The sequence below is a fragment of the Nothoprocta perdicaria genome, unplaced genomic scaffold (assembly GCF_003342845.1).
Source record: "Nothoprocta perdicaria isolate Ctin4 unplaced genomic scaffold, notPer1 scaffold_66, whole genome shotgun sequence".
NCBI lineage: Eukaryota > Metazoa > Chordata > Aves > Tinamiformes > Tinamidae > Nothoprocta > Nothoprocta perdicaria.
In genome coordinates, this window is record NW_020455932.1 from 2,673,155 (window position 1) to 2,700,017 (window position 26,863).

At 44.8% G+C, this 26,863-nt stretch overlaps 1 protein-coding gene across 1 annotated transcript in view; it reads right to left on the bottom strand.

The window, feature by feature from the left end:
- The window catches only part of CALN1 (calneuron 1), a 105,440-nt gene that overhangs the window by 60,828 nt on the left and 17,749 nt on the right, over nucleotides 1–26,863 (bottom strand). Inside the window, exon 2 of the mRNA XM_026050187.1 lies at nucleotides 7,736–7,879. Within this exon, the coding sequence (XP_025905972.1) occupies nucleotides 7,736–7,879 (144 nt within the window). The remainder of the gene's footprint in view (nucleotides 1–7,735; nucleotides 7,880–26,863) is intronic.

The following is a 26,863-nucleotide window of genomic DNA, read 5'->3' on the forward strand; positions in this document are numbered from 1 at the left end:
GACAGTGCTGCAGGGGCTGCCACGCATGCCTTGACATCAGCCTTGTGCCCATGGCCCCTGGGGACGCCCTCCCCAGCACGAAAGCACCAGGGCAAGCAAAAGCGAGAGGGCTCGCAGGGCGGCTTTTGCAAAACTGCAGCTGCTCCTGCAAGGCGTAACCGGTCAACCCCTTTGCCGAGCGATGGGCAGAAACGAAATCACATCTAAAGTGCAGATAGGGCTCTAATTACCTTTTCTCACCAGGCCCCGAGAAGAGCAGGGAAGCTCTGTGGGCATCATGGCAGTGATCAGGCAGCTCTGCTGAACTCGGAGGCAATGAGCAAGTTAGTAGCTGGGTAAAACGCGGRAAAAACGCAGCACATACATCCTATGAAATCGAAATTGTACTAGCAGGAATACAGCATTTAAAGGAGCAAAAGAACAACAGTGAAATCAAATTATAAGGCATATAAGGCAGATCAATGACCACACGCTGTGTTCTGCAGAGGGCTCTGCCSCTGTGCGAGCACGAGACAGGACTTAGGGAGGGAAAGGCAGCTCCATGTTTCCCATTAGGTCGACTATTCAACACATGCTCACAGTCACGCTATCTCGGCGCCACATCAAGTATGGAATTTGATCTCACTTATGAACTTCTTTCTGGTACTGATCTGCAAATCCAACTTGCTTCATCAGCAACAAAAACTCCTCTTCGTTCTTTCCAGTGAGAACATGCAATATGATTATCTCCCTTCTACAAATCAGAACAGACACGATGCAAGCGGCCTTTATAAACCAAGACAAGTCTTTTGCCAAATGCTCTCCTAGCCTGGCATTGCCCAATGACCAAGTTTCCCAGCTCAGCAACACTCTATAGAACTAAATCACACTAAAATGTTGCTGATATCTAAAAATCAGAGATCGTTGAATTGAAGAGAGCAAGCCCCAAATCTGCAACAACCTGGCCATTCTTTTCTTATTAACTCTGCATTTTGAGAGAGGAATGGTTTCTGGTGCATCACCACCAGTCTGGGCTATTTTCCATGCTTTCATGATGAAATGTTGAGTCAAAATGAACTACCCACGGCAGTTAGAATGGGAAAAACAAACAAACAAACAAACAAACAAAAGCACAAGAAGAAGAGAGAAAGCTATAAAAATGTTTTTAGCTTACAAGCTTGTCAATGTCACAGTTGTTCTGCCCAGGATTTTGCCAGCTGATATGGAAAGAATCGAACATTCAGCTACACAAGTGTCTAAGAGCGAATCAGCTCCCCTTCCTCAGGTCATAGGGAAGTTCAGCACTGAATTTCTAGAGGAGCTATTTACTTTCTCTCTAGATATCCCAATACTGCAGGTCTTTCTATGCTTCTCATCCTTCCCAACAAGCTCCACACAGTGGACTTCATGCAATATCCACTCTCGCTTTTGCTTTCCCTGCATGAGGAAAGCCAAGTGCCACCAAATCAAAGCAATGCCTATAAAGAAAACCAGATCCAACAGCAATACAACAGCTAGGAAAAATTACTTTTAGGTCACCAGCTATACTGACCCCACCCCTTGATGACATGCAGTTATGCCACTGTGGCTATTCCCTTCCCRAAGGACACCAAGGCAGAAGCGGTGCGAGCGTGTGCACGCAGGAAAGGGTCTTGCTGCATTAAGATGCAGTGAGGGTAGCATCTGAGCAGCACAACTTTTGTGAGCAAGGCAGGAGCGAGCAATAGAAATGCAGTCTTTTCATGCCAGCAATGGGGCTGTCCAATGGTTGAAAATTAGAATTGCCCTGTCCTGGGAGAACTGCATATCTTCAGATTGTATTTTGCCTGCACTACCAGGCACAGTTTGATGGTTTTCCCCTTTTCCTTATCATTTCCCACTAAATTCCCCCAGAAACCATATATTAAAAATCAGCCAAGGAATATTTAGAATTTTAATTTGAAGTTTCTTTCTCCTGGTTTTTATTACTCAGCAAGATGTCACAGGATGCGCTTCATGTTCTCTCTTAACACTGATGTGTCACATAATGTGATAAAAAGTAACAGGGACCTCATTTGTATTTATGATGGAAGCCTGCTCATCTTTTGCTTAATCAAAGTACTCCTATTTGTACTATAATAATCTGACACACCGAATCTTTTTTTTTTCCTCCTGTGCTAGCCCGAAGTTATTTTTCTAGAGTACTGAAAACCAGCTGCTCCTCTAATTAGTGCACTGAGTGCTTATTTTATTCCTCAGATAAAAGTGTCTTGTGTTGCAATGAAACAGTTTGACACTTAAGTCACACATTCATCTATTTTACTGCTGAAGTCTACTTACAGAGCAGGCTTCATAGGTAAGATAACACATTTAATATGCCGTTTCATTGCAGTTTTATTAGAATTACTGCCAATTGGAAGAATTTACAAATAATTTCTTTCCCAGCACATAAATATGCAAAATACATTGCTCTCCACACACCACCAGAACATTTCAGGCCATTTTCCAGATTGCAGATGAAAATGCATACATCACCCTTATTCTGCAATGTCCACAAGCAGGCACTACTTAATTTTATGTTCATTATGTCTAAGAATGAAGTGGACACAAAGGGATAAACCAGGGTAAAATTTTGCTTCTATTTCTGGACCAATAGGAACTGACATACTCCTATATGGCAAGGTCATATATTCAATATATCCTTGACATATCCCCGTCCACTCTGAATAACCTTCTGCTGGCTATGGTCTGGGGTGTGTACACCACATCTCTCCACAGGTAAAGGCACAAGCAAAATCTGACCTCATGCGAATGCTCTGAGTGACCACAATATCACTGCTTTTCAGAGAGGGGTATTTCTGCTCACAAGAACTCCTTCTCTCGCTTTTATTTCCCCAAGCACAGCAATACTGTGCCATCTTCCAGTAGTTCATAAAATGATACATCTCTGATGATTTATAAGCTTTTCTTAGAGACCTTGAAATATTCCAGGTATAGTCTTTTTTTTTTTTTCTCCCTAATTCAGTCTTTTTATGATGACTAAAACTGTTCTCTCTGCAGCAGCTGTGTTTCTCTTCACCTGGGTAAAGTTTACCTTCCAAGACAATCCAAGAACCACCACTCATCCACCCTCACTGAGCAAGGACAGAGCATCTTCTGCCCCATGGGGCACCTCCTGCTCCCAAGTCCTCACATTGCCCGCAGATACAAATACAAAGAAATCAACCCAATGGGCAATTGTGCCCACATTGKCTTAGAAACATTCAGCAGTAGTCTCTGGTGATCATCAGGAAGCTGCTCTGGTGTTTCTTACTACAGGATTCACTGAGCACAGTCATCTCCAACGCCGTCACTGTGGGTGGAATTATAGGCACAGCAGATCTCCACCCCCTGCACCCATGTTTAATTCAACCTGTAAGGCTTATAAGAAATCTCCTTTGGGTTTTGCTGGACTTCTTAAAATCTGCCTAGGGAAAYAGAGGATAATTCCACTAGTTCCCCGTGCAAAGAAAACTAGGAAGTAAAAAAAAAAAGGAAAGGGAAAAATGTTATATTCCCAAAATCCCTGTGCAGAAACTGGTGAGCATACTAGGGATGTTATCAATCTCAATAAAATAAAATGTATGCACACACACACACACACACACAGAAGATTTAACTGGTGACCAAACTGAATGATTCAAGACCCACAGACAACTTAAAGGAAGGTAATCAGATAACTGAAAAAACCTCCCTTTTGATTATTCTGACTACAGCTGCTGTCAGGACACTTTTGACATGCTGACGTGTTCTTTGCTACAAACACCTCTGCACCAAGAGCAGCATTAGCTCTGATGAGGAAAGATGGATCAGGCTTGGTCAGAACATAAAATAAGAAAACTCTATGGAGACCAACTGACTGAAGGAGAGCTCTTAAGGTGATGTTCTTCCCATCAAGCCAGTAATAAAATTGTGCCCTTGTTCAGCAGTGGGGACAGTTGGCTGCTGACAGATTATCTGTAAAGGAAAGTTTATGGTAGCACTCAGAAGCCACGGGGGCACTAAAAGCTATATGACATCTGCGAAGAGTTCCTGGGCAAAATCCAAGCTTAGTAATTGTCATTTTCACTGGTGCTTGAGCGGCCTTTTTTAACCACCTCAATTCTGCCTTCAAATGCACTGGATTATGAAATGCACTTTTATTTCTGCTCCAATTTGAGAGTTTACTGTGTATTAGTAGACAGTTGCAGCCCCAGAAAAAACTTTCTCTTAGGTGGTGATGGACTTCATCCCTGAATTATTTACTGAGTTTTACGAGATGCTTTGTAACAGAGGGTGACACACAGGTGTGAAATACTCTTGTCATGTTAGCTTATCCACCTTCACAAAACCAGTCCAGCATACAATGCATATGTTCCTCTGGAAAAAAGTTTTGTCCAACCTAGCAAAGCCATCTTCCCTCTTGGAACAAGCAGGCACTCCTCAGCTTGACCCCGTCCCTGCAGAAAAGAGGGTTCACAATGAAAACGAACCTCAGGTCAGCCCTGGTTGTTCCTCATTAGAAGCTTGCCACTTAAACGAGCCSAGGCAGACGCAGCCACTCTGCCACCCTGCAACGCGAACGTGCTTCCAAGGTCGTTTCTGATGAAAACCTCATGTCTGCATTAGTGCTGCTCCCGATGAAACACAGAGCGCTGCCAGTTGTACTACCTCGTTATTAGCAAACCCTGGCAGCAGCCTCGTGTGGCGAGATGCACGTCTGGCTGCGGTACCCGTGGCCACATGGTAACTTGCCTCGTGCCTCGGGATGCCCAGGGGGATTGCTGCCTCCTCCGCAGCCTCTCCTTCCCGCAGGGCACTCCTGTGTGCACGTGGCATCTCACGGAGCCTCCCACCCACCAGACACGGTGCCAAAGCTGGGCCCGCTCCCCTGCAAAGTCCCTCCACCCTTGGGAGGGATATAAGAGTGTGAGGGAAAGGACGTATCAGGGACCCCAGCGCCCGATTCATATCCCACGGAGGTGGCCGGATTTGGGCCATGCTGCCAAACGTTGCTCACTTGCAATGGGAGAGAATGGAGGAAGCAACTGATGGTTCTTACTGCATATTTCAAGCTATGCTGCAGAAAAAAATAAAGACAATTCATTGGAGAAAAAAAAAAACAAATAAAAGAGCCATAATCCATATAGCATTAATTCAGTTTGCAGCCTAGGTAGATATTTCCCATAATAGCCCCCCTGTTCTCTCTATGCTTAAGAAATTCCCCAATATGCTAGTTTTTTTGCTGTGGTTTTTTTTTTTTTTTTTTTAATAGACGAGCCATAATCCATATAGCATTAATTCAGTTTGCAGCCTAGGTAGATATTTCCCATAATAGCCCCCCTGTTCTCTCTATGCTTAAGAAATTCCCCAATATGCTAGTTTTTTTGCTGTGGTTTTTTTTTTTTTTTTTTTTTTTTTTTTTTGTAATAGACGGTCCATTTGACATTCACGTAACACTGACTTTTGTCTACTTTCAAAAGTTTTTGCACAAAGCACTGACAATGGACAGCTTAGACATCAGCAGAACAAACGAAAAACAAAACAACTGGACCACATCTTTAGGGCTCTTTGTAGGAACTGTTGACCTGGAAGAGATGAAGAATTGCCATCCATCTTTGCAGAAAGCACACTGACCCTCTYGAGGCATCTCAGACATGGATTTAACTCCTTCCATCTGTAGCTCATTACTTTTTTGACTCCACCATTCCACTTACAGGTCCCTGCACACTAGGAGTGTATATAAAAGAATGCCAAAGTCTCGAGTGAGGCTGAGAGTCAAGCAATAGCTGGAGATGAATCAAACCTAGAACCCAAAGCCACTGCACTCTTTTTTTYCCCAAAAAGCACACAGTTTCAGTAAAACAGCCCAGGAATTGGCACCATGCTGAGTCTGGCCTTTGCAAAAACTGAAGAGAAATCRGTTAGTCTGTTAGGAAAGGCCAGCAGAACATAACAAAGTACAAACTGTAAGTTTGGGAGCAAATATTTTTAAAACCAATGGATTTTTTTTTTCTTTTAAGTACGGGATCGTTTCAACAGCTTATCTTCTCCAACCCCTGGTTTTGATGTTTCTTCTCTGCTCTGCTGTAGGAGATAATCTGAGCATCCCAGAGAAAGGCTGCCACCCTCTTCTCTGCTTCATCTGGTGAGAAGGGCTGCCTTGCTGACAGCGCTATGAGCAAACCTGTGCTCACAGCACACACATGGAAGCAGTAGAAACCACACAAGAAAGTTTGCTCCCATCAGAATCACTGCCTAGTTTATCAACCAAATAAAGCCTCTGAGCCAAGCTTAGGAGTCTGCTGCCTTTAGCACACTCAAGCAGTGAGCAGGTCGCATTTAAAAGAGATGCATTTTGAGAATCCTCCCCAAGCGCCACTGAACAACATAGGGAACACAATCTGAATTTAAATTTGCAGATTTATGATGTTGTTTTCTTCTTCTCTTAAATGTCTTTGGTGGCTGAAAGCTCCTACTCTGTGCATGCTGGTTGGCCTGGTTAATAAGGTGGTGTTGTGTAGTTCACACAGATAGTATGTGGACTTGGATATCCTGGAGCAGGTAAGGAAGCTTCACCCCCATTGCTACCTTCTCCCACAAGCTTTGCTTCCAGCAATCTGCCCATCAAAAGGTGCTGGAAAGTGCATGGGGTTGCAAAGCAATCCTTTTCAGCTTGGGGCTGCATTCAGGACTCGCTGAATTTGCATTATCTCATCTAAGTCTACACAATGTTTTCACACTCTCATGGACTCCTGTACAATGAAAGGAGATGGTCTGATCAACACTGCATCTTCCTCGCACAATTTAGGCATCCAAAAAGTCTCCCTTACATCTCTGACCAAGGACATTTTAAAGGCAGTTCTCTCGTTCGGCTCAGCTATGATTGTAGCTTTGCAGCAGTTAAAAAGTCCCCCCTGGCTCCAGCATCCTGATGCTGCATTTCTGTTCCTGTTAATGGTGGGTTCTGTTTCTTTTATTACCTCTTAGTAATCGTTTGAGGAGCTCTCACAGCGGGACTTCGCTCAAAATTATTCCACCCTTCAAAACTTCTCCTTCCAAACATCAACGTTTCATTACAACACAGCACAGCTCTCACCCACAGCACCATTTACTGGCAAGGAGCAGATAAGGCCACTGAGCGTGGCTGCAGAGCCTGCGTCGCTTGGTTAGGCATACTGGTCATGTTCTGCTAAGTCCTTCACTTCAGCATCACTGGGCCGGACACTGCCCAGGAACGAGCAGGGAAACACTGCAACAGCCTTTTACATCCCTCGGCCTGCCTTTGTGGTGGACAGGCACCCGGGAGCCCAGGGATAAGTGCCAGCAGAAATATGAGGAGGACCCGGAGGCTCACACGGGCCTTGGACTGTTCTCCTCCTAGGAAAGCCAAAGAAGAGGCATGTAGAAGAAGGGGACACCTGCACAACGTGACATGGTCTGTGAGGAAATACAGGACTTCAGCTTCCTAATTTGCTCTCTCCAGAGCTGCCACAAGACTGTGGTGTCCCCACAAAGGTGTCAATATGATGACGCTTCCTCCCAGGCCACCACGGCTGAGGAGCCACGGGCACGAGTTCGACTCCTTGCCCTGCTGTGGGCTGGTTGCAATGACAAGTTGGGCTGCTCCATCTCTCTGCATTTCACTTTTCTCCATTGCCCTTTCCTTGCCGTGGCTATGCTGACATGGGTTGAAATGACATAAGAAAACCATCCTGCACCTCTAACMCAGAAAAAAAAAACAGCTGCAAGGACTTACCGTCCATGTCAAGGCGTTGCATGATAATTGCCAACTCCACCTCACTTGGCATGTATCCCAAGGAGCGCATTGCCATGCCCAGCTCTTGCTTGGATATAAAGCCGTTCCCATCCCTGTCCAGGACCCGGAAGGCTTCACGTATTTCTGCAATTGAGAAGAAGAAGAGGGAGTTATCACGGTGGAGGGCTTCTTGGATAACATATCTGTCACAAAGGACAAATATACAGCATAAATTGACTTTTCTAATGCTAGTGAGGCATAGCTGATAATATCCAGGCAGTGTAAACAGGGTCTGCTCATAGATGCATACATATAGGTGTCTGAACAAGCTTACTCATAAAAAAGTGTGTATGTAGATGGACATATCCATACAACTGCATTCAGATCCACAAATACAGAACACTATATGCCTGCCCACTTCCTATTTTCTGTGATCAAATATAATTGCAGAATTCAGTATACAGGGAACTCCCTTTGGCTTCTACAGAATCTGCCCTGGCCTGTGGTGGGTGTGAATGGACCATCCTAAAGTAAAGCCTACCTTGTGTAGGGGTGTCCAAGAAACCTGGGCTAAGGGGCTTCTCAAACAGCCCTTCTCCAACGCCCTCAGCACACCTGCGAGGTAGACTGACTCAGTGTCATGCCAGGGTACGAGTCTTGGGTTCCTCAGTGAGATCAGCATCATTGCCAGCAAAGACAAGAAGGCTTTGGCCAAGAGKCCGTGGGACAGTGAATGGAAAAAGYTGGGCATGAACTGCCTCCCCTCCAYGGTCCAGAGGTCTGTCGTCACAGCCTAGATATGCTGATGCACATCTTTTAAGTTGTACCTGGACAATTTTCACTGCTCAGTGCTCGCCATAGCTCCTCTCCAATTTGTAACTGTTTTACAGCTATAAACAGCCTCAGATCAATAAAAATACTGACAGCCTCAAAGGAATCACTTCCATCATTCTTCCCAAGCCTGGCTCAGCTTCTGACATCTGACTTTGTTTTGTGTTTTCGCTCTGGCACGGCCTCCTCTGGCCTTTCACAGCTGCTTTGGAGCCTTGCAGCACGGCGCGGCCACGGCCGGCCAGGGCTCAGCGGGGCCGCGCGCTTCCCACATCGCACAGACGTCAGGCCTTTCTTAGCTTGAAGACTCACCAGCAAGCTCCTCAGGTTACGTGTCCCTTACTGGTGAACGTGCCAAAAAGAGCAACTTTATTTCAGACACCAGGAGTCTGTTTATGCAAAGGGATTTCATTAGAGGTGAGGGGAAAGAGAGCGAGCTGATCCTACTATTTTGGTTGGATAGTCATGCTATGGAAATGAAAACACGGGATGTTTTATTATAGATCTTCCCAGAAAATAATCAACAATTGATTGGTTCAGTAATTGCATTAGCTTTCCCTTTTTGACCTTTGCTGCAATATATACATTACTTTTTTAGAGTATTGTTAGTTTACCTTTCCTGGGTGCTACATGCCAAAAGAGCAGATAATTAATGTAAGCCAGCTGTGTTCACAACTGTCTACCAGAACCGAAGCCTACAAAGTGCCCAGGGAAATGCAAGGCAAGTCTCACGGGCTTTGGTGCAAGCATTGACCAAGAAACCCTGATGTCCACAAGCTTCTCCACCAGTGCTGCTTCCTGACAGGGAGATACTGTCCAGGTCCAACCTCAGTCCCTTCTTTTGGGATGCTACAACCTGTGGAAACCCCACGGCTACTGCTATATAAAATGCAATGAGAGATGAGGGGCGGTCAGGAGGGAAAGGAAACTCCAGCTCTATGACCTGGTGGGTCCTAGCAAGTGATTCAGCAAGGCTGCTGAATCAGAGCAGTCACATCTTTGCATGGAAGCTTATCAATGTGGGGAAGGGGCCAGGGGAAAACATTCTTCAGAAAGYGGCAGCTTTGGGGAGAAAAGAAAAAAATCCCTATTTTCTATCCGGAAGCASATTGGATGGAGAAAGCTTGCCCAGCCCTGGAGAATGTGGGCACTAGCCTCAGAGACAGGAGAGTGTTCGCAGCGCGGCCACAGGCTCCCAGCACGTCGCTCCTCCCTCTCCACTGCTCCCCASGTAGAAGAGAAGCAACAGCCTCCTGCAGTGGGGCTACTTAGAAGGCAATGGATGCTCCACCTGGGAGAAGGCTGAGCGCCTCACAACGCACCCAGAAATGGTCTTGGTGACGTCTTTGCTAACATGTTATTTAAATTTTTAGAATTCAAAGGCAGCTTCTAAATCAGCTCACATCAAAGTTCACACTCCTCCCTTGATGACTCCAGCACTTTAGCAAASTCTACTTCAATTTAAATGCGCTGCTTGCCACCGTGTGTGATACCCTGGTGGTGTGCCAGGGCCAGGGCACTTCCACAACCCCACGTTCAACCGCCACCACAACCACGGCCAATCATGATGAGATGCGATCAATTTTTAATCCYGCCAAAGAGCCCAGTGATGTCAAAAAGGAAGATCTTATTAATATTTCCATGACTCTGTGATCAGATCTGTGGTACTTATACTTTTGGTTCATGCATGACTCAACTGTGGCTTCTTTAAACGTAAATGCAACCCTGGATCCACCTTCTCCCCCTGCCAGCCCAGGCGGTGTAATTGCAGCGATATGAAAAGCCGGAGAGGCTGCTCCAAGCGAGCTCGGCTGGAAATCTCAGCGCATAAAGCAAAGAGCCTTCGGAGTAGGAACGAATCCCATTAGACACCGCCAGCTGTAGTGAAATCTATTTTCATATCCTGTGCTGAGAGCTAAAATGCAGTAAATATTACTTCGAAATCAATTAATTTTAAAATAAACCTTTGACAGATGAAAAACAAAGAGCGAATAATACTGCCAACAACTGAGAAAGCGTTTTAGAAAATATGAATCTACCTCCAGAAAAGTTTGCATGTGAGTTAGACGCATTCCAAATCACACGAAGAAATTGCTTATGCACAGGGGCTTCGCTGTAGTGTTCCTGAATTATTCTGAAGTATTCCTTTCTGCCTCTCCAGATTCCCCTTTTCCAAAAGGTGGACTGCAACATTTGAGCCTTGATCAGGAAAAAAAAAAAAAAAAAAACCCACAAAACTGTGTTCCAGCTCTGCTTCATACCTTTAAGAAATCTGAACTTTTGACCAAGCCTGAAACAGCCTTTGCATGCCAACTTCTGACCCCAAACGGAGGTTTTCTTTTCTTTTTTTTTTCCTCTCATCAATCTATAAATACCACTTTGTGCAGAGGTACATTTGAAGAGCTATTTATAGGTTGAACACACTGTGCAAGAAGCTGCTACGACCTCAGTCACTGCCTCCTTTTTTATCTTTATATGTAACAGCACCTTCTTATCAGCTTTCTTTTTTTTTTTTTTTTAATGTGTGTGTGTATATATATAGTGACTCCTGCTCCTCTGGCACAATCCTGCTGCTGTCCTGCGCAGCAGCTAAGGTGACAGCCACCCGGCTGCGTGTCCTGTTGGAGCCCAGCCCCACAAGTGACTCCCAAAGCACTCCAGAAGAACTGATCCCAACAGCGAGCCATGAACCAGCGGCACCTTGCCTGGCCCTTACCTTTATTTCCAGCTGTTAAACTTCGTTACCCAMAGCTAAAAATACATCCGTACTTTCCCCGTATGACTTTTCCAAATGAGTTGCCATGGCAACTGATGCTCCTGACACAGAACTGGGAGCAGACGTGGTCCATGGAGTAAATCTCTCAACACAGAAGTTGCCTGCGCATAAAAGAAAGTTTGGGACCTCTTCCATTTGGGCTGGAAGCAGCTCTGCATGGGGATAATTTACCCTGCACAGAATCATAGAAACTAAAACCTTGTTTTTATAACCTTGTCTTCATAAGGAAGAGTAAAAGTTATATAGCCAGGAGCAGAGAGCAAAATGCTGCCCCAAAAGCTGCCTCTGGTCTTATTAGCCTGGAGAGCAGCAGCCTTCACACCAAGCCAAGCACATACACTTCCCTTGGGAGCATCAGTAAATATGTATCCCTCACTCCATTGGGCAGCATCAGGAGGTTGAAAAAGAACCAAAAAACCAGCAGGCCAACAGAAAGAAGAGAAAACACAGAAGGATTTAAACTATGAGAAGAAGCCCATTCTGCTGGAGATGGCRCTGGACCAAGCCTCTGGAAACCTCATTTCTTTCTCCTCTCTTTCTCCAGCCTCATGGGGAAGAGGGATGAGATTCTTCTCTGCAGAATGACTTGGGCACAAAAGTGACTGTGGATTAATGGTGGCACTAAACCATCTTAATCCCAAAATTAATTCAAGCAGGCTCAGCAAAGAAGGTTGTTGCATGCTTTGCCAGATGGACCATAAGAGACGTTAATGCTAAGGAGCAGTCAAGCAAACAAGGGGAGAGAAGCGCCCAAGAAGAATCAGTGTTGGGTCCTGTCCTATTTAACATCTTCCTTCACGACCTCAAAGAATCAGCAAACTCAGCATTGATTACATGAGGCTGGAAAGTGTCGCCAAAATTAGGCAAGGCGMAAGAGTCGCACTGTGCGAGAAAGGCAGGATTTAGGAGCAGAAAGGCTGCCCAAGCAAGGCTCTGCTGGACACACACAGCCAATAGGTGCAAAAGCCAGAGCCACTGGAGGAAGGAGGAACAGAGCAGCAATGCTGAAGCTGGTGGGACACACACCCGTTATTTACCGAGGGAGTTGGCTCTATTGGTCGAGATTCCTTTCAAGTTTCTTTATGGCTTTAACCAGGAAACATTTCCATCTGACCACTGCTCCGAGAAAAATTAGCAAATCCAACTGCAAGAACAACCTGTGAAGAAAGTTACAATTTTTTTAACCTTTTGGGGGACACAGGGCGCCTGGTTCTTCTCCCACTTAGTTGGTTTTAAATGTATATTTCTCCTAGTGCTCTTCCCAAGGTGAGGTTTTGTGTTTCACAAGAGCAAAGAGCCCAGTGCTTGTTTTTCCGAGTTTATTCAGCATGCAAAAGTTGTATGGGGGGTTGCTTTGCATTAATTTCCACTCTTTCCTCACATCTAACAGCCGCACCTTCCAGCTTTCCTATTAAAGCACATGGCAATTCAATTACCCCCACRTTCCTCAGAGATGCAAGAGGGAAAGAATCAGGTGAAATGAGGATTYTTTTTCCATTATCCTTTCAAAGGGCATGAAAGAAGACGTCTGTCATAGTAAGACTTGAGACTCAGTTCAGCAGAGGGTTAATTCTCCTCATCTCCACCCATAGAGATACCAAGACAACTTCCTCACCCTCGCCGCTTGCTCTGCCCCCACTCCCATCAACACTTTTCCCTTCAGCCTTCCACAGATGCAGTTGCTTTGGCCATCAGGACCCTGACCTTGTGCTCCCTTTCCAATCTCCCAAGCTTGTCTTTCTGCAAGGTTCATAGCAGGCTTATTTACAAATGTTTTTTCTGCGGCTGGTAACTAGAGGCAACCATCATTATTTCTTGTTTTGCTTCCTGAACGAGAATGAATCACAATTCTCCAGGAAATAAATTCAGCCTGAGCTACCACTGTCCACTAGCTACCCCCAGGCACTGCAGATGGTTCCAGTTTATTTCCTCACGTATAATAAATACCACCATGATAAATTCTGTAATTACACTGTAACTACCACACTCAAAGTGCATGGCAATTACAATCAGGGTCTTCTGTGGTTATTTTCATCAGGATGATAACAGAAGAAGTATCACTACCCTAAGTCTTGCATGTCATCCCATTGCTTTAATTGCAGGTTTGGACACCAGAGTACACAAAGTACACCAAGTACTCAATGATTGGAAGGCTGCAAATAGCACAACCTTGAGTGAACTGTTGAGTAAGTCTCATACCTGCTAGTGTCCATCCAAAAAAAAAGGAAATTTACATCATTCCATCTGCCATTCTTAAGCTTACTTTTTAGCCACAATTTGCCAGAGGGTCAAAATAACTACATTTTTCATTTAACAGAAACACTTACCTCCCAAAACCAGTCAAACTGAAAGCATCAAAATATTTSATTTGTTATTTTCAATCTAAGTAAAAATATCTCAGCATTCCCAGATCAAACTGCTTCGCTTCAGCCTGGAGCTATGTCTACCTGAACGGCAGCAGGGTCTCGTGGAGATTCAGGTGACAAGCGCTGTCCTTCGGGATCGCCTAGGTGGGACTGCTCGCTTTTACCAAAACGTGCAGGGACTTAGGCTGCAGTGAGAAACGGGACACGGAACCCTTGCCTTAACAGTGCCATGTGCTATGGCAGCTCAGCTAGACATCCCCACGCCCAACTAGCAAAGCAGACTGGTGCTACTCAACACCATGAAGTATCTCATCGCAGAAAGATCTGCCTCAAAACGAAGTACTCCAGATTGTTTTTTTCTTAATGGGACTGAACTTTATCATACATCACTTAGCAGTCTTTCCTCTTTCCACAGGAGGAAAAAAAAAATGTGATTTCTGGATATATTTCTGGAGGTTATATTCCCAAACACACTTCAGAATTTCCAGGTAATCTGCAGGAGTGCACAACCACCATGTAAATGCACAACATAACAGTTACTGTGAGCAACAGGAGCTGGACTGGGAATACTTACATTCACTTGGAGGACATCATCAGTCAAACTTCTTTGCACAAAGCTGTTGTGCAAGAGTGACTGTATTCCTTAAGCAGAGCAAGCAGAGCAGTTTATAACTGCAATATTCTGCAATATCACATGGACTCAGCAAGAAAATGTGGTGCTGAAAGCCACTTGTCAGACAAATTTGGCAAAATAACAACTTTCTCTTTTTCCTATAAATTTCCTCTCCATGCCCAGAATTGTTCAGCTCCTCCTGAAGTCAACAGAAGGATGTATGATGCTTAGAAGGATGTATGATGCTTAGAAACATCGTGCTCTGGCCCCCAGTAAATAACGCAGAATGGTTCAGGAAGTGTGGAACTGAAAGGGTTCATTTCCCTCCTTTATTTGGAGCTGATTAGAAAAGAAAGTGCAGTTTACATTGCCTGAGATAAGGTTTAAAAGACAAAGGAATGCAGTTATGAACTACCTCTAGGAATACATTTGGTTCCCTTGGAGCAGCATGTAGATGTGYAGCTGCAACGACTCAGTGCGTCACTGAACACAGGTTGCAGTGTTATTGATTGCTCAGTCAATTAAACAAGGTGGGAGGGAACGGCCAACAAGTCTACACCTACCCAGCCCTACGGGTCTCCCCCTCAGGAGGCTAAATTACAAATTAGTCCKGAGTGGGAAGGGATGAATTCAGAGCACAAGAGGTCAGCGAGGACGGAGGGGGAGACCGGGCTGCTGGGCAAGATGAGAAAGCAGGGCTCAGCTCAGGGAGGAGATGCTTAATCTCCATCTGTGATGCACTAAAGAAGGCAGGGAAAGGGAGGAGAAGTCCTGGGGACAGAGGAGAGTTATTTCAGGTGAAGAACAATGTTSATCCAAAAGCAAATGGATAAGAGCAAATTTAGCCTAGCAATTAGAACAAGATCCCAGAGGCGTGGGGAACAGACTTGTAAGACAGCAATGACTGCAGCAGTTCAAAATTAGGCATCACTGGTTCCGAGCAGCTTCACTTTCTGTGACACTGTTGCCTCTAGCAGGAGGGCTCAGAAAGAGCTCTTACAGCCCATGTCCCTACTCTGTACTAAGCCAGATATTTAAGATTATAAATGCATTTTTGCTGTGAGTATTTCAGCACTCAATGCAGGGGTCAGCCTATAAGCAAAGCAGTTCCATGTTAATTTGTCCARGGGGGACCAGGTACTGACATGTATCATCTGTTAATCACTATTAGTGAACCAGATTTCTGGTCCTCTTGATATATTGCTGCATCTTTGGCTCTGTAATTCCACACTTTCAACAAAATGCCTCTAATTCGGCTCTGTTTTTTCAAGGACCAACAATCAAATAAGTCATTATAAACAGTAACATTAGGAAGGATGTTGGCCGCATAAACAAGTGTCCCATTTTTATTCATTGCATGAAGAGTATCCTTTTAAAAGCCTTAGCAATTTATGCACAAATCTACCATATATCATTGTCATTTTGCAGACCCGGAGACAGTCGCGGAACCTACACCGCACCTGATGCCATTTCCACGGGGGTGTTTTGGTGTCCTGGTGCAACCCATGAGACCCTGTCCGCCCCCAGGCACGCTGCACGGGGTGTTCWGTGCAACAGCGGGGAGACACCTCGCTTTGGACTGCTTCCACTCACAAAAATCAGCTGAAATGAAGAATGGGGTCGTACACTTCCAAATACAAACACTGGAGTAAAATACGTAAATCCAGAGAGTTCTACAATACCTGCAAATGGAGACAAAACTCTCCTTTTGTTCTTCCTTTCATGGGTTTTGGAGCTGCTGGAAAATGCCATACAAACAGCCCCAGAAGTCCATGTCTGCTTATCTATAARCAGATGCAGCTCAGCCACTGTATGTCATCAAGCCTTGTTTTCATCTTGCTCTGGCAGGGGTTATGTTGCTTTCCAGCTCTGCTCTCATGATGAGGCTGCCAGTAAGGTGGGCAGCGAGGCTAAAGGTGTCCGAGAGCCTTCCTGGAAGAACAGTAACCCAGGATTTTCAAATTACAGTGGAAATTCACTCTTCATGCTGAAATGAAGAATGAAAGATCGCCACTGTGAAAGCAGGTAAGTTTATGCTCTATCTTACAACTTTTGTTTAGAACTTGCAGGCCTGCTATTAAGAAAGGTGAATAAGGAGAGAACAGATTTCCACTGTTTCCCTCAAACATCAATCTTTTTTTTTGCTCGTCCTTTTGTTTGGAAATACTCTTCATCCTTCCCCGTGCCTCATGTGCAGCACACACAAAGCATTTTCCCTCCTATGACATCTCCCGACTTCAGAAAACCTCAGGCACGTACACGCTCTCCTGGGCATTCTCCAGAGTCTCRTTTAACCTCACCACAATTCTCTACACAGGCTGGATGTAAACACATAAAATCTGAGCAGTACTCATCTAGTGTACCAACATCAATGCTCAGTTCCTCACCACAAGCGAAACATTTGCTGGAAATAAACAGGTAACAAGCTCAAAACTCTACTTCAGCATGGARGAGAATGACAGGGATTTGATTCCAATTTGTTTAGGGGGGATTCATGTTAATGTTGAGAGAAAATAATGTCTCCTTTTTTAAATTTTTTTTTTCATTTTCATAATCTCCTAATTTACTGTGAGGACAGTGTTTATACATTTCTTACCAAAACAAGAACTTCAGTCCTGGTAATAACTGTTGCAGAAATAAAACCTTTCCAAGCATGTGTAGCTATTTCCCTGCGCTTTACAGAGGTGGCTTAATTACAGTTTGAGAACTCTCTGTTGGAAATTTACTGCCCAATATTCAAGCATAGGTACCTGCTATTCCAAATAATGTCCTCAAAACAGCTGCTTGGAGATGCATTTGCTCTTTGCAGCTCTGATACCCAGACAGTTGGCTCCAACAAATGTCAAAAGTTGGAAAACTCCTTTCTTTTGCAGAATGACCCCCAAGCTCAGACAGGAAGTGGCTAGGGCGAGTTTTAGTGGTGTTATGCTGTTTTCCAATCACTCTACCTTCCATTAACTTCCGCATAACTCACCAGTGGCACTGTTAAACCCAACCCAACCAATATAACTGTGGTTATATTGCAGATCTGAGGTGTGTCTCATTCCTTATCAGCAGCAGTTCTGGCCTTCGGAGGTTGGCCAATAGATGGTAAGGCCATAGTCATAGGTCTTCCTTAACTCCTCTGGGTAGGACTAGAGGTAGAACAACAAGTTCAGCCATTGCCCCATCTCCATTTTAGTCAGCAAACTTATTATCCCCAGGTCCACGGTTTTATTTCCACCGTGTATTCTGCAGTATTGTCACCCTGGAAGGGATACAGCCCTTGGAAGRACCACACTACAGCTTTGATTTAATATCCATTTAGAGTTGCTCATTCCCATGCATTTTCTGTTCCCCAAGACCCAGAATCTGTTCTCTCCCATAAGAAGACTTTTTTTTTTYCCTCCCCTTCAAAGTCAAAGTGATTATAACACATAAATTGCTTCACTGACAGCACACCTTGTGAAAAGGAGCTTGGAGACACAGTTGACAAGGAAAAAATGTAACTTYAACATACCCGCTCCAAACCTCCTCCTTTCCCATGCCGAAACACGGGTAAAGGTGCTTCCTTTGACAAAAAAAAAAMCCTCAAAATGGGGAGAAATGAAGAGACAGCAAAATTTGGAAATGAATTTTTCTGTGAAGCACTGAATCACACCAACAACCTAGCCTTTGTCTGCATTCCAGAGACAAATTACAATTACTCCTATTTATGCACAGAAACTCAAATTCTCAGGCACAGAATTTAGTTGTTACCTTTTTTTTTCTGCCCCGGATTTGGCCAACTTTTGTTTTCCTCCCCTCTCCTCATTATTTTCACCTTAAATTGTACGGTAAAAATGAGCATATCTAATATTTGCCTGTTGGCAATTATTACAGCCTCCTACCTCTACTGAGCACTTTTATACCAAGGTGATCTTCATGCAAACCCAAATCCCTGAGAAACCAGTAAGAGCCTGACAGAAGAGCTGGGCTGTACACCGCGCTCCTCATTAGCTGAGCCCTGCGGTACCAGCACACCATCACCTTCTCCGAGACCTATTAATTACACTGGAAATTCCCTTGGTTGCCTAAATGGATCTGGAATTGCCAGTCATCTCATCAAAGAAGGTTATATGGAAAAAAAAGAAAAAGGAAAAAAAAGAAAAAACACAATCTGTAATTGATTAAATAAAGGGCTAAATTCCATTCTTTCATCTGGAGGAACAGTGAGGAAATGTTGGAAGGATCTACCCCGTGGTTTTTCAGGGGCTTTGCAGKGTAGCACAGGTAAACCTCACCAAATGCTCCCCTTTTGGGAACACTTACCAGGAAACATCTTCATTGGCATGAACATGTACTATTTCATTGCCACATTATTCAATATATTTTTTTTAAGTGAAATTGTAAATTCAAAACGTACTACTGCTGCATTACTGAAATGAAACACTTCTATTATTTTCAGTTGAAAAGGCCATTGTCAACAGGGAATGTAATCAAATCTGCATTTTTTTCTGATGGAAAATGTTTCCACCAGAAGAATTACAATCAGCTCTAGTTCCCCTGCTCCCTCTGTACTCTTTGGTCCAAGTTTATTGCTTTACAGAGTATCCGGCAGATTGAAAGAACTTTTCCCACCATTACTGCCAAACATCGCTGCAACCTCCTCATTTGGAGATGCGAAGAATCATAATGCTCCAGATCGACACTTTCAGCCTGTCTGTTAAACTGATAGCGCTTCAGCAAATTTTAACAATTCCTACACATCCCCCTTTCCAGACAGCAGCAAGCCCACTGCAAATCACTACAAAATCTGCATTTTGCCCAGAGCGCCATTATCTCAGATTTTCATTCTCTCTAGCTGCAGATATCTCTGCAATAACAGAAGTCATTCCTATGCTGTATTGGGATCTAATGGAAGGGAATGGAATTTGCCGTGCTCTTTATCTCCGGGCAGCATTCCGTTGCGTGTCCTGGCACATGGGACACGTGCTATTGCATTACATTTGAGAGCCTCAACGTGTTGGCTCGGTGATAGGACGTTGTCCTAGATCAGAGCTACCAGGCAGCAACACCCAAACCATAACCCAGGCTGCCCTAAAGTACTGCTCCAACAGCTCAAAGTGTCCCCCAGAGCAGGTTTGTGGCCCCGCTGGAAGCCAGGAGATGCTGGTGGAGCTGCTACAGGAGGCAAGGTGGGATGCCAACCAAAGCCCCTGCCCTGAATCTCAGGGATGTGCCTTCACATCCTGCCTTCACACGGAAAAGCGTGGGGTATGGCCTCACAGGCTGCAGCTGAGAGGAACACAAATGGGATTTTCCACTTAATGACTATTCATTGTTAAGTTAACTTCAAAAAGTCCAGCTCGTTTGCAGCCCATCCCAACCTAGCCCTGGAAGGGTTGTCAAAAGCCAAGGTCAGCAGCCACCTTCGGGGTTTTCCTGAACCAGACTGTGTTCAGCCAGATTTCCAGGCAAAGGCGAGCGCATGGGGAAGCAGACGGAGATGCAATGAAGCCAGTTTTAAACATGGACAGCCGGAATTGTAAAAGGAGGATTGAAAGCTGCYCATTGCTATCAACTAGTTTATTCTAGTGACACTTCTGAAGGACGTTGCAGGAAGCATCTGAGATCACTGAGATACAGAGGGGCCAGCTCAGCACCCTCAAGGTGTGAACGATTTTACCTACAGACAGAGCTTTTTTTTACTAAGTGCTTAATGGCAGACATAGGAAAAACCCCTCTGTTTTTCTTTTTATGATGCTTGATTTTTTTTCCAAGAAAACAGGAAAAATACTGTACTAAATAAACTATCATCTTACAAACATTCCAAATATTTACATTTCATTCTCCTTGGGTTACTTGAATGAAACTTCACTTTCTCCACATCAAAGGCACATAAATACAAGCACTCCTAAACAGAAAATTTTTGTGCTTATAATTTTGTGTACCTGAAAGCGCTCCTGGAGAATTCATTGTAAAATACGCGTTGGAGGGGGAGCATTGATAATCCAGTTGAAAAACTGGAAAAGGATTTCTTTAAACACAAGCTTCAAGACAGTTTAAGTAATGTTCAAGCATTCCTTTATTTTCACTTTCTAGCTTTCAGTAATGTCTTTTATTTGTCCTGAAAACAGGAATGAGTTTGGCAAATCTTTCCCTAATGAAATGAATAGGAACACTGTGGAATATCATTCCATATGATGATGGAAAAGAAATGACATTGGGGCCTTTTTTTCGAGGAATGAATGCTCACTCGGCTTGCACTAGTGGGGYGGCATGGACTGGGATGCAGAAGAAGACAAGCACATCTCTCTGATTCAGCTCAACCACCTCTCTGCAAGCAGGAATGGGCTTTGGGGAAAGAACACTAAGGTTCACTTGCGAGACCCAAGAGGGACAAGAAAGGGCAGCAGCTTCCTATGAAATTGCTGTTGGCCAGAGCAGGGACACCAACAGCGATGCTCCCAGGTCACATCCAGCTGCACCCACTTACCCACCCCAGCCKCAGGGGCACTTACATGATTGTGGAGTTAGCAGTTGGTGTCTTAGATCTCAGGGAGTTTGCTYCCTCTGTAGATTCCTAGTTCTTAGAGCTGAGTTTAAGTGTTGAAGCACTTAAGCTTTGAAGAAGGCAATGGCAACAGAGCATAAAGCCCCATTATTTATTCATCTCCTTTGGGCTGATGCCGTGGAATGCAATAGAAAGCGATATTTTAGGGATAAGACATCCATTTCACACTGCAGAGCGTGCTTGGTGCAGAAGGGATGCCTGCAGGGCATCCTAATTTCTCCAGCTACTTCAAACGTTCACCTTGGGCAGTCCCTCCAAGCTACATGGAAAGCTACAAGGACTCTGAGAGAGTCCTTTTCCTTTCCCTGCTTTCAAGAAAAATTAGAATGTTTTTTTTCCACTTGGCCTCATTGGAAAGCACACTTATTGTGGTCAGTCTTCTGTTCTTAGGTACTTCAATATCCAGTTCCAACACAATCCAACTGTCCTGGCACTTGCTTGCACTACATGCCATGGGAGCATCCCATGTTCAGGTGAGCCTCRCTGGTCCTGTCCAGCACAGCCCTCCTTCACCAGGCTATGAATTACGCCCTGAGAAGCACATGGAAGGAACACACCAATAAAATACCCACTGAGATTATTCAGGAAAAAAAACAAAAATTACAGATSGGTTTAGGTTTCACGGACCAATGAAAACTGAAAGGAAAGAAGCCACCAGAAAGGAAATGTAGCAGCAACACATAGCACATAGCACAACATAGAGCACTCCTCTTTTTTCCACTACCTTTGGTAGGAACAAGCCTGGTTTACAGCAGCTGAACAAGAGAATTTGATTGTATTGCCCGTTTCCCATGTGTTGGTTCCCATTCAAATTAACACCAACATGAGAGCTGAACACGAGAGCTGCCATTGGAGTTTTTTGTTCTTGAGAACTAAACAGCAAAAGCTGAAAGCACAGCAAGTCTCTTCAGAGAGGATGGTTTAATTAGCTGGCCTGATATCAAACCTGAATGACTTCTGACATACAATTATAGCGCGTTGTCTGAGCTTGAAAAACTTGTAACCTGCCTTTATCATCATTTCACTCTAGGTTCACTTGATATGTGGAAAATACATCCCAGGTTCACATTCCAGCGACCATTTCTTCTTCTGCTGCTTCTTGGAACAAATGAACGTTTCTAAAAATAACAAAATCACATAACCTGGACACATAATCAAGTGGTTAGGCTGCAATCGCTTTTCAGAGAGGGTATTAAAATTCAAATGTGTTCCTTCCAACTATGGAGAATCCAACTTACAMTCTGCTTGGGAGGAAATTATTTATGCCCGGCCATCCATCTCTGTCTAGGACGCAGAGCAACACCTGAAGGGGGAGAAGAGCCTTCCCCAACACYGCAAGTCACAGTGCAGAAAAGACTGCGCCTTCCCTGTGTCACCAAAGGTGTTGGATCTGGAAGGAAGCTAGCAAAATACAAGCTGCAGACACAAAAYCCTCAGCTAGATTTTGAGTTTCTTCTTGCTCATCCTCCTTAGATCATTCTCCTCAAATGCATCCTCCTGGAATGCTCTTCTCCTGCCAGGTTTCATCCCTCCCCTCCTCTCCTTTCCATTATTCCCCACACAAGGGCAATCCTTCTCCCCCTGTGACCTGCTGCCATCTCCTCCCACCCTTCCTCTTTGAGTCATTTCTCATTCATTTCCCTTCTTTCATGCCAGTCTTTTGCTGCCCATTTCAGCTTGATCTCCATTCCCTCTGTTCTTCTCTATTGCCTCTTCTRCATGGCATTAAAGAGAACCCCAGGCTGATTTCTATCTGTCATTCAAAGCCTCTTGCCATTCATGAACACTGGTACTTCTCGAGACCAAAACGCATTAGGGAAGATAAAACTGGATTTAAACCAGCCACACCTCCCCCTTTTCTGTGCATCCGCAGGCTCGGCGTAGGAATTAGGACAAGATACAGAGCCCATTAGTAGGGTAGTGGTGCGGTCTGCAGCCAGACTGCTCTGAGTGTGCAACGCTCGGGTCCATTCTCAGATGGGAGAGCAAAAAAAAAGGAAGACCAGGAAGGTAAATAAGTGACTGTCCTCCCTCTGAGTCACTGCGGAGCCTGGTGGCGTTTTTGGGCACTGTGCTGCAATCAGGCTCAAAACCAAAGGGCACTAAGGGGCAAAGGGCTAACAGGTATTCTGTAAACACCAAACCAATTTAATTAAAATATGTATCTGGCTAAATATCTCAAGCATAAAGGGAAGATATTAATAAATCAGACTCAAACACATGCATAAGTAAAACCTTACACTGGGTGCAGAGTGATTTATACACATAAGCAAAATAGATCAGTCTCACATTTCTAGAAAAGGACACCAGATGTCTTTGACGTCATCTAAATTATCTCTATTTTTAAAAAGTTACTCTTTTCCATTTGCTGCCAACTCAGAAAGTCCAATTTGCCAAGATAATACATCGAGTGTGGATGAAGATTTCCAAACTTGAAGTATCAGTCTCTTAGCAACCGTAGTACTCTTTGTATTAAAACTGAGCACAGGAAAACTGTCATCTTCTGTAGCCTTTTATGCACCTAATCAGTAAATTCCCATTAAAGACACAGTCCTGGAAAAAATGGCATTTAGAATTTTAGATGCATACAGAATATATATATATATATGTTCTACATTTTCTGTCTGTAGAAAGAGAGAATAGTATTTATACTAGGTAGGCATGCCAGGGAAATATCTTATTCATGCAATGAACTAGATAAGAAATCAGAAGCTGAATGTAACAAAATCTGCAGCAAGAACCAATAAAATATTTTTTTTTAAAAAAAAGGAAAAACATAGAAAGAACTTTTTCTTCCATTGGGGTCTCGAACAAGTGGTGGCCTTTTGGCAGAGGTGAGATAAAGGAAAACCTCCCTTTTCTGCTCTACTGTGTTTYTTAGCACAGCTATGGAAGAGCCATTTGATATCTCCCTTTCTCCAAGCCTACAAGAGTTCTGGAAAGGGCTTTTGACTCCCACATTCACATCTGTTTCTTCCAGCCCCGCACGGAAGCTCACGCTCCTCGTAAGCTTTCTTTGCTTAAATAGCACTGCAAGGTCTTCTGCATGAAGACAGAGGGTTAGAGCAATACGTGGTATTGTTCTAAATGGAGAGAGGGTCACGTGAAGCCACATCTCTCTCTGGGTCCCATCACCTTGCAGAGCTAACATGCTGCCTACTCAGCATCTTGGTGCATTTTTCTTCAAAACCACTGAGAAAACCCCATGAAACAAAATGGAAACCCATGTGTCCTCACACAACAGTTCAATTCAGGTSGTCTAGAGTTGGTTTCTTATCTCCATGTATCCCTAAGGGTTCACATGAGATGGGAGTCATGGTGTGTGCATGGATAAAGGTCTGGAGATAGGAATATCTGGGGAGTTTAGGCACAGGATAATTCATCCTGCTGCAGACCCTCTGGATGACCCTGGCTGCAAAGTCCTGCCAGCTGCTCCTCAGCCTCTGCTGTCAGGCAAGATTTCCACCTCAACTGCTTGCAGCATTGCAGCTCACTAGGGACAGTAACAACCCACGTCCCCCTCCTGGGACCATTGTGCTGGCAACTTTTTAAAGCAGAGACCCTCTCCTCTGCTGCGAGCTTGCAGCACCTGGCACTGTAGGGTACCGGGGCCTCCTGGTGCTCTCAAGATGCAAACACCACCCAAGAACGGAGGGGAGCGAAGCTGGGGGAGTGAAGCGGAGTGCTCCCCTGGTACTTCTCATTAATTATCGTGGGCCATTGAGACCGGCGGCCTCTTTCTCACCAGGGATAATAGTTACTTAGCAGGGGCTGGAATTCCTGCCCCTTGGACGCCTGCCACTCCACAGGCACCCAAACAGGCCTGCAAGACTCCTCCACGCTTTTGCAAACAGCGTAGGGCTTATTTTCTTTTCCTTCTCTCCCAATACATAAAAAGAAWTCAATTCAAATTCCACTCTGCTTTAGCTCTCATCTCATCTCCTCCAAGTATTGCTGGCCTTATTTTTATAGCACCCTCAATAGCAGCTCTCGTATAATTCTATTATACTACTGCTGTTGTTATTTATGCCGTGATGATTACATTGCACTCAAGGGCAAAAGGAAGAGATGGCCAGGTTGGCTTAAATTTACAAGACTGAGTAGTTTCCCTGTTTCCAACCTGCTATATTATTCACCACGCTTTTACTTCCTGGCACATGAAAAATGATTCTGAAGTGATCTAGAGCTGACTGTACGGCACTTGATTTCAAATTCCCCTTGAGTAATCAGCTTGACAGCGGGTTAGGAGAACCTCTCCAAGGGTCTGTGACTTGCCGCAGCGGTGGCACCGATGGCCAAGAGGCTTCCCGGGCAGGAGGAAGGCTGCGCCCGCGCAGGGAGCGGGTGCAGATGATCCCCACTGCCCATTTCATTGGGCTGCAAAGTGCAACAGGTGCCACAATAAAACAACATTGGAATTGCTGTGGCAGGAAAGAATTTTGATGAAATTACTGTGTTTCTTGCAAATCTTCATTTACAGAGATTCATAARAAAAGTAATAAAGGGGAGAAGGGGAATAGTTCCTGGCAATTTTGACAATATCAAAGACGCAACTAAACTCAAGGGAAAACAGTTCCTACTCCAGTGCAAAGTAAACAACAGCAGGAAAATGAGAGTCCCCCAGTACCCCTTTCTCCAGCACRACCCCCAAACAAGTAGCAACCCAAGCAATAGGCAGGCTCTGAAATCTGCCCTGCTGCTTATCAGCTCCGGGCTATTTCAGAGAAGTGAAATTCCTCTCCCACAGGCCTGGGTTAGCTTTTGCCAGCTCTCCCACCACTACACTGCTCCGCACAGTCCGTGGGCTCGCTCCTGCAAGGAAGCACACGCTTCTGCTTCTGCTCCATCACGGCTTTGTGTCCCCTTGCCGCCTGCTGCCAGGGAGGCTCRCCTTGTACTCTAAGCAAATGAGCACAAGAGTTTTGCAACTCAGTCCAGGTTTTATTCTCAGAAGATACGGAGAACCACTGTATTGCAATTTGCACTTATGACTTCAGTTTTCCTCCTCCCAGCTACAGAAAGACATTGTTTAAAGGCAGGGTTTAAGGACCCTGCTGCAACAGCTCTACAAGTAAATTCAGAAGTTTGCTGTGAAATCACAGTAGGAGAGAGGGCCAGAAAACCATCTTGTAAGAGAGCAGGTAGAAGCAAGCAATGTTTCTGCAAGCAATGTTTCGAGGTAAGCACGGGAAAGATAAAGTCTGTAAACACTAAAAAGAACCCCTGAAAAACTGAGTTTTGCAGTCCAGTTTTGAGCTCAGCTACGTGAAATAAAACAAAAAACTGCAAAGCAACTCGCCGTTGCCCTGCAGGTGTGGATGCTCCTCATTGCACCCAGGTAAGAGCCAAACTCCAGCACATCCCCTCCCGCACCGCTGCGTCCAGCACCTCGCTCATGGCATCACCCCCCGGCATGCAAGGGTTCCTGAGCCAACAACAGAACTAGAAGCACAAAGCCAGGTTCCCCTGAAAGGTAAATTCCTGTTGCACTTCCACCCCTCTCCACTACAAACTGCTTTTCTCTCAAAACAAAACACATATTGCTGCTTCATGCCTCGAGCTACAGAGAGACATGCTTGTCGAGATGCTCTGCTTCCCACTCCACCTGAGCCTGCGCTGCTGGACCAAATCCGCCTGTGTTCTTGGAGATGTTGCTCCACTAAAACAATATCACCGGAGTGATTAGGAAGGCTGCTGCAAGTCATCCGGGTTGCCAGTAGCTCCAGGGGACTTCACAGTGGCCAAGGACAACAAAGACACAGAAATTCCAGCTGTCCCACGTGCCAGCTGTCTGTGCCCACAGCAGCAGCACACACGACGGTGCTGGGACACGGAGGACCTCTGCTGACCGGCCACTGGGAAGCTCTGCCTCCGCACAACGTGCCCTGGGGCCTGGGGAAGGATAAAGGCCAGGTACTAGCTCTTCACCTCCATTCAAGTGTGTCTTTCTAACACACACTTAAGTAACAGGACAGGACACAGAGGAGAAAAAAATAAAAAGAAAAAA